The sequence below is a fragment of the Chelon labrosus genome (genome assembly GCF_963514085.1).
Source record: "Chelon labrosus genome assembly, chromosome: 6".
NCBI classification, from domain to species: domain Eukaryota; kingdom Metazoa; phylum Chordata; class Actinopteri; order Mugiliformes; family Mugilidae; genus Chelon; species Chelon labrosus.
The window spans coordinates 2,879,718-2,890,319 of NC_140342.1; the positions used below are offsets into that span (position 1 = coordinate 2,879,718).

Genomic DNA, 10,602 nt, shown 5'->3' on the forward strand with positions numbered 1-10,602 from the left:
TTGCAGTGTTCATACGGTTTAGCACGTGATGCAAGAGCCACAGCGTCCTTACAGTTCTATTAAAATACCTATGTTTGTTGTGGTTTGGTGCAGGTGGTTTGTGAGAAGGGTTTGGGTGTTAATGGAATGACTCTGAAGTCCCTGAAGGAGGAAGGATTTAAGGCTGTATTCATTGGGATTGGTGAGTCACACAGTTTAGTTTTACATCTTTGAATCAGTGATATACATGCAGCATTCGAATGTGTGTGTGCTTTTCATGATATTTTGCAAGCATGGTGCCATTTAGCAAAGTTAAGTAAATATGTCCATAGCTATAATGGACTTTTGAATTCCCTCCACAGTCCAATCAATTTTACAATGTGCCTGTGTCCTTAACACATTGTGTATCTGTGTATGTGTATGTGACGCTAGGTCTTCCCCAGGCCAACAGAGCTAAAATCTTCCAGGATTTAACAATGGATCAAGGCTTCTTCACTTCCAAAGACTTTCTGCCGATGGTGGCCTCTGCCAGCAAGAAAGGTACTGTTGGGAGAATTAAGGGGGATGGTGGGGTTTGGATGGTTTATTAACACCTTGCATTGGAATTCCAGACTAACTAAATCCCACACGACATTTGGAAATATCCAATCTCTCTTTATTCATTCTTTGATGCAGGTATACATGCACAGTGCATTTATTATTAACTGCACATGTACAGTCAATGCAAAGTCACAGTCTGCACATTTTTTAAAACATAAATCAACTCTCCAAAAACTAATAATAATTTGAATTAACAGTAAACAGAATGTTAAAGTTTTATGCAGTTATCAGTCATACACTACATTGCCAAAAGTACTCACTCACCCATCCAAATAATTGAATTTAGGTGTTCCAATCACTTCCATGGCCACAGGTGTATAAAATCAATGCAGACTGCTTCTACAAACATTTGTGAAAGAATGGGTCTCTCTCAGGAGCTCAGTGAATTCCAGCGTGGTGCTGTGATGGGATGCCACCTGTGCAACAAGTCCAGTCGTGAAATTTCCTCACTACTAAATATTCCACAGTCAACTGTATTATAACAAAGTGGAAGCGACTGGGAATGACAGGAACTCAGCCACTAAGCGGCAGGCCACGTAAAATGACAGAGCAGGGTCAGTGGATGCTGAAGTGCACAGTGCGCAGAGGTCCTCAACTTTCTGCAGAGTCAATCACTACACACCTCCAAACTTCATGTGGCCTTCAGATTAGCTCAAGAACAGTGCGTAGAGAGCTTCATGGAATGGGTTTCCATGGCCGAGCAGCTGCATCCAAGCCATACATCATCAAGTGCAATGCAAAGCGTCGGATGCAGTGGTGTAAAGCAAGCCACCACTGGACTCTATAGCGGTGGAGACGCGTTCTCTGGAGTGACGAATCACACTTCTCCATCTGGCAATATGATGGACGAATCTGGGTTTGGTGGTTGCCAGGAGAACGGCACTTGTCTGACTGCATCGTGCCAAGTGTGAAGTTTGGTGGATGGGGGATTATGGTGTGGGGTTGTTTTTCAGGAGCTGGGCTTGGCCCCTTAGTTCCAGTGAAAGGAACTCTGAATGCTTCAGCATACCAAGAGATTCTGGACAATTCCATGCTCTCAACTTTGTGGGAACAGTTTGAGGATTGTCCCTTCTTGTTCCAGCATGAGGTCCATAAAGACATGGATGAACAAGTTTGGTGTGGAAGTATTTGACTGGCCTGCACAGAATCCCGATCTCTCAACCCATTAGAACACCTTTGGGATGAATTAGAGTGAAGACTGTGAGCCAGGCCTTCTCGTCCAACATCAGTGTCTGACCTCACAAATGCTTTTCTGGGAAATTCCCATAAACACATTCCTAAACCTTGTGGAAAGCCTTCTCAGAAGAGTTGAAGCTGTTATAGCTGCAAAGGGTGGGTCGGTGTCATATTACAACGACATTTTTAATAATGGGATGTCACTTAAGTTCATATGCGTGTAAAGGCAGATGAGCGAACACTTTTGGCAATATAGTGTATGTTACAATAAAGAACAGGTGCAGGTCACTGTACACTGTATCTTTTTCTTCTATTTTGGAAGGAATCTCAAACTGCTTTGTCTCTCCATCTAGGTATGTGTCAGTGTCGGCCTTCTCTGCCTGAGTTAAAGGGAGTAGTGATAGTCTTGGGGGCCGGGGACACTGCATTTGACTGCGCCACCTCAGCTCTCCGCTGTGGAGCGAAAAGAGTGTACGTCTGCTTCAGGAAGGGATTCACCAACATCAGAGCTGTTCCTGAGGAGGTGGGGATGACGAGAAAACCAGATGGAGTATACAGACTCATAAACAGATGGATAGTTTGATAAATGTTTTTTTTTTTTTTTTTTGGTAAGATGGAGTTGGCTAAGGAGGAGCAGTGCGAATTCCTGCCCTTCCTGTCTCCTCGTGAGGTCATCATGAAGAACGGGCGGGTTGCTGCGTTACAGTTCTGTCGCACCGAGCAAACCGAGGAAGGTGGTTGGCTGGAAGATGAGGACCAGATCGTCCGTATAAAGGCTGATTACATCATCAGTGCTTTTGGTTCTATGCTGAATGAGCCACAAGGTAATGAATCAGACAGCTGAGGCTCAGGCGCAAGACTTTATGCTTTAACTAAAACTACAACTATAGCTAAAAAGTAATCAAGAAAGGTCTATAGTATTGTTTTTATTTTCTGGATCTTTTTGTTAATATTTGTGTATTTCTTTTTTAGAATGTTGTTTTATTAATGTTTAATATAATTTGCAACTATGGTAGTATGGGTATGTGAAGGCTTATGTCTATTACTGTAAATTTTTAATTGGAATTTAAACTAGGAATCACTAAATTTCTTCCACCTTTGCAGGTTTATAGGTGTCGCTGCAGGCTAATGTAGCGGGTGAATGCATGATATGAACTGAACAATGACCCCGATCCATATGTTGTGTGTGTAGTGACCAACGCCATGGCCCCCGTGAAGCTGACCCGCTGGGGCACTCCAGAGGTGAACACAGAAACCATGCAGACCAGCGAGCCCTGGGTGTTTGCAGGAGGTGACATCGCCGGTCTTGCAAACACCACAGTTGAATCAGTGAATGATGGCAAGCAAGCATCGTGGCATATTCACAGATACATACAGGTAAATCTGCCCAGATTGCCTCCTTTTTAAACATGAACCAAATGTTAACCACATCATTGTCATCATCTGGTTCCGCTGTGTATTGCATAGTTGTTTTTGAGATATCCTTACTTGAAAATCCTGCACACTTCCCCCCATTTTCTGACTGAATGAATGCACACGTCTAACACGGTATGTATTACACTGTTTCCCAATGCTTGATCTCACTGGATTTAAAAAGTCTTTGTGTTTCTGATATTTGTTATTGTATTGAGCTGTTGAAGCTTGGCTTTCGGACACAGTCAGGTCCAAGATTACATTACAATGTGTTCAACTCAGGCCTAAATCAATCAAATGTCATATTAGTGATGTAACTGAAATCTAAGTGTCACCTCCCTTCCGTTTGCAGTCCCTGCATGGACAGACTGTGGACCCAGTTCCAAAGCTGCCATTGTTCTACAGTGCTATTGACCAGGTAGACATCAGTGTTGAGGTTTGTGGAATCAAATTTCCCAACCCGTTTGGCCTGGCCTCTGCTCCTCCCACGACAACCGCTGCCATGATCAGAAGAGCTTTTGAACAAGGATGGGGCTTCGCTCTGACAAAGACTTTTGGACTGGATAAGGTACCAATCATACACAATCATACACTAATATACAAAGATAGGATGTTACTTTACCCAAAAGAGTATTTTACGAAAGCCTTCTTGATAAAACTGTGTCAGAAAGTGTAGGACAACATGAGCTCTTTTGATTTCAGTCAAGCACACCCAAAAATAAGGCTCAAAATGGCCTCTCAATCTGTCTCTGCAGGACTTGGTGACCAACGTGTCTCCTCGTATTGTACGTGGTACAACCTCAGGCCATTTGTATGGGCCCGGTCAAGGCTCATTCCTCAACATTGAGCTCATCAGTGAGAAGACAGCAGCCTACTGGTGTCGGTCAGTCACTGAGCTGAAGAAGGACTTCCCCAACAATGTAAGCTTGTCACTTCACAACTGAGAGTGTTATTGTCAGTGAAACCCAGGTTGTAATTAGATGTGTCTGGAATGTCATCAGTAATGTCCAGAAGCTGATGAATGTTTGAAATGTAACTCCTCTCTGTCTCTCTGTCAGGTGGTGATCTCTAGTATTATGTGTGGTTACAACAAAGAAGACTGGACAGTGCTAGCCAAGATGGCTGAGGTGGGAAAAACTACATGCCAGTAACTTTGAACATTCAGAGAATGTGCCCAGTACAATGAAAAATGCGTGTGTGTTTAGGAATCAGGAGCAGATGCATTGGAACTGAACCTGTCTTGTCCTCATGGGATGGGAGAGAGAGGCATGGGCCTGGCCTGTGGACAGGTATATTTTTCTTAAATTGATTTTATATATGGAGCTCCCCCACTTCGATGCTTACAAATTTATGAAAAGAAAATGAATCAGTGGTCAGATTTCAAGGGATTTGAACAGATTTGAACATAAAACTACAAAAAAAATGAATATATGATGTGCTGGGTGCTTCACATTTACAGTGGAAACCTAATCTAACATTGTTTGTGTGTTCGCTGTGGCACTAGGACCCAGTGCTGGTGCGTAACATCTGTCGCTGGGTGCGTGCAGCCGTTTCCATTCCATTCTTCGCCAAACTGACACCAAACGTTACCAACATTACTGACATCGCGCAGGCTGCCCATGAAGGTGACCACTACACCACACCTTCCTCACTTCTGTTCTTCCAACATTTTTCCATTTTACACTCCAACAGTACAACTAAATTCTAATCCTCAATGAGCAATTAATGTGAAATGTGAAATGAATCACTAGACAACACTCGCTCAGATCGGTTTTTCCTTGTAAATGTTGTGTTATAGGCGGAGCCGATGGAGTGACAGCCACCAACACAGTCTCAGGTTTGATGGGACTGAAGGCTGACGGCACTCCCTGGCCGAATGTTGGCAGGGGCAAACTCACAACTTATGGAGGGGTTTCTGGTAAGTACCAGACTGTAGAGATTCTACTTTACAAGTAGAAGTCCTGAACGTTTACTTTTATTAAAAGTAAGGGCAATCATGAAAATGTACTAAAAGTAATTATTGTTGTAGCTGTTCAATTAATTTTATATAGGATTGCAACTCACAATTATTATGTATTATATTTAGTATTATAATTATTTCATTATGTTTTTTTTTTATTTTTTTTTGTTATGACATGATGTGGTTGACATTATGGGTTAATCTGTTGATAATTTTCTGATGAATTGCTCACAGCACAAGGTGAGACTTTGTCAATTTCTGTTCCAACCACAAACCCATGAGATGATCCAGGGATTCTACAAGAATAAGGATTTTTAAGTAGCGATTGTTCTTCTGTTTCAGCTCTATAATAAAGCATATTTTACAAGCTCTCCAACTATGACAGATAAATTTTAGTGCATGGAAAATGTTCAATATTTCCGTCTCTAGCTTTTGAGTTTATGAAGTAGCATGAAAAGAAAGTGCAGAAGTTTGAACTTAAGACGAGTACTTAAATAAATTAACTTTTTGATGATGTGTGCAGGCAATGCCATCAGACCCATTGCTCTCAGAGCAGTGTCGGCCATCGGCAAAGCACTTCCCGGGTTCCCAATTCTGGCCACAGGAGGCATCGACTCGGCAGAGAGTGGACTACAGTTCCTCCACGCTGGTGCCTCAGTGTTACAGGTGATGAGTCGCTGTTACTTGTTTTGTCGTAATAACAAATTGTGGAACTGATGAGCACCCTAACTGAATTCCTCTAACTTCTGAAAATCGCAAACTTTTGAAAGACAGAATCTTGTTATGTGATGTAGTAGCACCAGCTCATAACACTCTTCATAATGTCTTTATATCCTTCATCATTTTTGTTGCTGTACATCATCATTAGTGTAAGGGCCTCAAAAACAAATTTTCCTCTAGGATTAGTGGCATATTAAAAGACACACCCAGTGGAAAAAAGGCACCAACGCTGACTTGTAATGAAATTAAGTTCCTGTGTCGCTTGCAGGGCACTTATCGAGGAAAAAAAAGAGCAACTGAATAGCACTTTTCTTTATAGGCAAAATCAACTCTGATGGCTAATTTTACTAGAGTATAAATGTTTGAAGAATTGATTAAATCTGTGGTTCATATGCATTTGTCTATCTCTCTGTGTCTCACAGGTGTGTAGTGCAATTCAGAACCAGGACTTCACATTGATTGAGGATTACTGTGTGGGTATGTACTGTAAATGTGTATCTGTATTTTGCACTGTTTTGACATGTTTAAACTATTTAATCATACCCATCATGTGAAATTACATGTGTTTAGGCCTGAAGACCTTGTTGTACCTGAAGAGCCTGGAGCTGGAGGACTGGGACGGTCAGTCTCCTCCAACACAGCGACACCAGAAAGGAAAACCGATTCCCAGACTGGAAGACCTCGTCGGACAGGTACAGCTGCCTAACACCAAACATGCTGTGATATGCAAACATAATGACTACAGCTGCTGTACTCTTTACTCTCACTACCACTAGTGTCATATTGTTATTACTGAAAACATCTCTAAACTCTTACTGTGTGATGTGCATACCATGTGTGTAGAGCCTCCCTAGCTTTGGCCCATACCTCCAGCAGAAGACAGAAGCCATCGCCAAGTACAAGAAACTGCTCAAAGATGCCGGAGAAGTCAGTGTGGCGGAAACCAACATCACTAGGGACAGAACACCCAAGAAACCAGTCCCTGCTGTCAAGGTGCGATGCACACTCACTATACCTTATGATGGATCATTCATAAAGTTCATGAATTTCACTCAATGCATTTCTGTGTTTCCTGTGTGTGTGTGTGTGTGTGTGTGTGTGTGTGTGTGTGTGTGTGTGTGTGTGTGTGTGTGTGTGTGTGGTGATGGGTTGACTCTGTAGGATGTGATAGCCAAAGCGTTGCGTCACATTGGAGCCTATAACGACCTTAACAACATGGAGCAGGTACACAGTCTTTACTTAGGTTTTTATCGTCATTTGAGGAGACATGAATGAACTTAAGGCCAAAGACTCTGCGTGCATACTCTTTTTCTGGCATTCAAATTTTTTTTACCCAAGCTGGCTTCCTATAATGATCGTGATAAATGTGCCTGTAAAACCAAAATCTCATTGCTAAAGAATACATATGAACTGAGCATAACCACATGCCTCGCACATGTCTTCAGGTCCAGGCTCTGATTGATGAAGAGATGTGTATCAACTGTGGTAAATGTTACATGACCTGCAACGATTCTGGATACCAGGTATGTCTGTTACATTAAATGTCTGTCAGTAATCTATGTTCTTTAGCATTTATCACACCCTTTGTTTATTTATTTTATCTGCCTCACTCTTGTAATTTGGCCAATCTGTTGTCTTCCCAGGCAATATCATTCGACCCAGAGACCCACCTTCCCTTCGTGAATGACGCCTGTACGGGCTGCACTCTGTGCCTCAGCGTCTGTCCAATCATAGACTGCATCAAGATGATCAACCGTTCAACGCCATATGAGCCCAAGAGGGGTGTACCTATTAGTCCTGTCTGCTAAAGGGAAAGAATCGCTAAAACGTTCCAACTTTTTTATAATTCAGATGAGATATTTTAAAACATGTTAGGTGCTATAATCCCTGCATATTTTTTTTGGGGGGGGGGGATTTGATAGAAACAGCAGAAACTGCATTTTAAATTGCATTATGGCATTTATTCACTCTTTCAGCTAAATATGAGCTTTCAGTTCCAACTTCCAGAACAAAAAAATCATACTTATGCAGTAGCTTCTGTAGCGAAACAGGATATTCATGCAGCATCTTCTGAACATTATGTGACAAAACAGATTCAGATTAGCGGCATATAGTGTCACAGCGGTACTGACCAGACTGCATCTGTGGCTTTTTTATCCGCCATGGTTTCATGCAGTTAGCTCCTCAGCCATTGTATATGGCTTGACAAGTAGGGTTGCCAAGTCCCTGAAAAAGGGACACCTCATTGGCAGGGCTGGCCGACCCGATTGCCTTCACCCTTCCCCGTGAATTTTTAGCCCTTATTTGTGTGTGTGAAATGATATTTTTACTATTTGACTCGAACCTCAATTGAATTAGATTCATATTTTTGAGTGATATGACCATATGGAAAAAAAATTATTATTCAACAATTTATTTAGTGATTTTCAACTTGACATCCATGTTGTCAAGTTGAAACGTCGTCGTCTTCTTCTTCTTCTTTGTGTAATTGTGCTTATCATCTTCTTCTTCATCTACATAACCTTGCAAGCTAATGAGTTTTACTAACACAATCAAAGCATTATTAAGAAATGAATGGTGTATGCCCACTGAAACACTAGGGGGCTCATGATTTGAAAAGAATGCAGATCCTGTTAAGTTTGTATTAACAGCCTTATGCAGTAACTTTAACAATGCAAACGGGTGCAAGATCTCTAATAAAATACAATGAATTACACTTGTGAAACAGATGGAATTAGAAGAAAGTCATGTTACCCTCTGTAGTTTAGGTAGATAAAGCGCTCAGCCACATTTGAATAAAATAATGCCATTTCTATAAATGTCATAGGATCTATGACATTATAAAATATTTTATTTTCACTGACCCCTTGCAATTACACCACAGACCACTAGGGGTCCGTGGACCCTTGGTTGAGAATCTATGCTATAAACAATGTGCCCCAGTCATACAAAAGTGTTAAAAAATGTTGTGCAGTACGATTGTGTTCGTAAAAGCAAAATATGTGTGTGATCGACTAAATGCACTTATGGGAAACACAATCTTGATTCGAAAATATAAGCAACGGTGATAACACTAGAGAGAGAGAGAGAGAGAGAGAGAGAGAGACAGCCTCCTCATGTAAATTTGTCAGATGATGTTGAATGTGAATGTGGATTTTGTAAACTTTATTTTAGATTAAAAAAAGCATTTTGGGCCACTAAGTGTTAAATGAAGCTATGTAAAACAGAACTGTATTCCTGACGCAACTCATGATTTAAATAAAGCTTTTCTGATGCAGCAAACATTTGTCTCTCACACTTACAGACAAAAAGGAGCATGACAGCTCCTCTCATCTCATAATCTCTGTGAGATTATGAGATCCTTAATTAAAAATGAGCATTATCCCAATTTAGAAATAATCTCGTACAAAAGCATTATTAATAAAATGCAGATGAATAATTAAAAATCTAAGAAATTGTAATGCAAAATGTGTCACATCGTTGTACACTGCCTGGCCAATAAAAAAGTTACCACCTGGATTTAACTAAGCAAATAGGTACGAGCCTCCTATTGGATAATAGTCTGTTTGAGAAGGGTCAAATCATTGGCATGCATCAAGCAGAGAAAACATATAAGGAGATTGTAGAAAAAAGGCTTCAATTTGCTAGGGAGCATAAAGATTGGACTCTGGAGCAATGGAAGAAGGTCATGTGGTCTGATGAGTCCAGATTTACCCTGTTCCAGAGTGATGGGGGCATCAGGGTAAGAAGAGAGGCAGATGAAGTGATGCACCCATCATGCCTGTGGGGGCAGTGCTATGATCTGGGGTTGCTGCAGTTGCTCAGGTCTAGGTTCAGCAACATTATGTGTCCAAAGAATGAGGTCAGCTGACTACCTGAAAATACTGAATGACCAGGTTATTCCATCAGTGGATTTGTTCTTCCCTGATGGCACGGGCATATTCCAGATGACAATGCCAGGATTCATGGGGCTCAAATTGTGAAAGAGTGGTTCAGGGAGCATGAGACATCATTTTCACACATGGATTGGCCACCACAGAGTCCAGACCTTAACCCCATTGAGAATCTTTGGGAGGTGCTGGAGAAGGCTCTGTGCGGTGGTCAGACTCTCCCATCATCAAGACAAGATCTTGGTGAAAAATGAATGCAACACTGGATGGAAATAAATCTGGTGACACTACAGAAGCTTGTCGAAACAATGCCTCAGTGAATGCATGCCGTAATTAAAGCTAAAGGTGGTCCAACGAAATATTAGTGTGTTTTTTTGGCCAGACAGTGTATCATCCATACTACATCCATTCAAATACAATTTTGATGTACCTTACATCTTACTAGCTATTTAAGATTACTTACACCATAATAATGATGAATTGTTATTGATAAGCACTGCATTTAATCATTTATAGCATAGCCTCATCGCCACTGGTTACAACAATAAAATGCTGGATACCATTTTCTAATGGCATTATATATTTGCACATTATGGGGCGTGCTTCAATACAGATACAGAGAAAAAATACCTTTCATGCAACTGGATAATCATTCAACCAATCAGAGCAATGTTGTTGTAAACAAATTCAACTCCACAGTGCCCTGGTGTACCTGACTACTTCGATGTTACTCCTCCGTTCATCCCCACGTAAAGCCCATTCAAACAGTCTGACTGACCCTGCATATCTTTGCCAGACCATAATCAGCTTCCAAGGGAGTGACTCCAGATCAGCTTTCCGTACCCCAAAAAATTGTGTGTAGGG

The 10,602-nt window shown here is 41.3% G+C and overlaps 1 protein-coding gene across 1 annotated transcript in view; it reads left to right on the forward strand.

Annotated features, from left to right (window-relative positions):
• Nucleotides 1-9,130, forward strand: part of dpydb (dihydropyrimidine dehydrogenase b) — a 32,645-nt gene extending 23,515 nt beyond the window's left edge. Inside the window, exons 8-25 of the mRNA XM_084547394.1 lie at nucleotides 94-181; nucleotides 412-519; nucleotides 2,109-2,278; nucleotides 2,369-2,579; nucleotides 2,948-3,132; nucleotides 3,521-3,736; nucleotides 3,924-4,088; nucleotides 4,227-4,295; nucleotides 4,374-4,457; nucleotides 4,673-4,793; nucleotides 4,967-5,086; nucleotides 5,652-5,794; nucleotides 6,271-6,325; nucleotides 6,419-6,540; nucleotides 6,692-6,841; nucleotides 7,010-7,072; nucleotides 7,294-7,371; nucleotides 7,492-9,130. Of these exons, the coding sequence (XP_084403520.1) occupies nucleotides 94-181; nucleotides 412-519; nucleotides 2,109-2,278; nucleotides 2,369-2,579; nucleotides 2,948-3,132; nucleotides 3,521-3,736; nucleotides 3,924-4,088; nucleotides 4,227-4,295; nucleotides 4,374-4,457; nucleotides 4,673-4,793; nucleotides 4,967-5,086; nucleotides 5,652-5,794; nucleotides 6,271-6,325; nucleotides 6,419-6,540; nucleotides 6,692-6,841; nucleotides 7,010-7,072; nucleotides 7,294-7,371; nucleotides 7,492-7,656 (2,313 nt within the window). The 3' untranslated portion in view covers nucleotides 7,657-9,130. The remainder of the gene's footprint in view (nucleotides 1-93; nucleotides 182-411; nucleotides 520-2,108; nucleotides 2,279-2,368; nucleotides 2,580-2,947; nucleotides 3,133-3,520; nucleotides 3,737-3,923; nucleotides 4,089-4,226; nucleotides 4,296-4,373; nucleotides 4,458-4,672; nucleotides 4,794-4,966; nucleotides 5,087-5,651; nucleotides 5,795-6,270; nucleotides 6,326-6,418; nucleotides 6,541-6,691; nucleotides 6,842-7,009; nucleotides 7,073-7,293; nucleotides 7,372-7,491) is intronic.
• The last annotated feature ends 1,472 nt before the right edge of the window (nucleotides 9,131-10,602 follow it).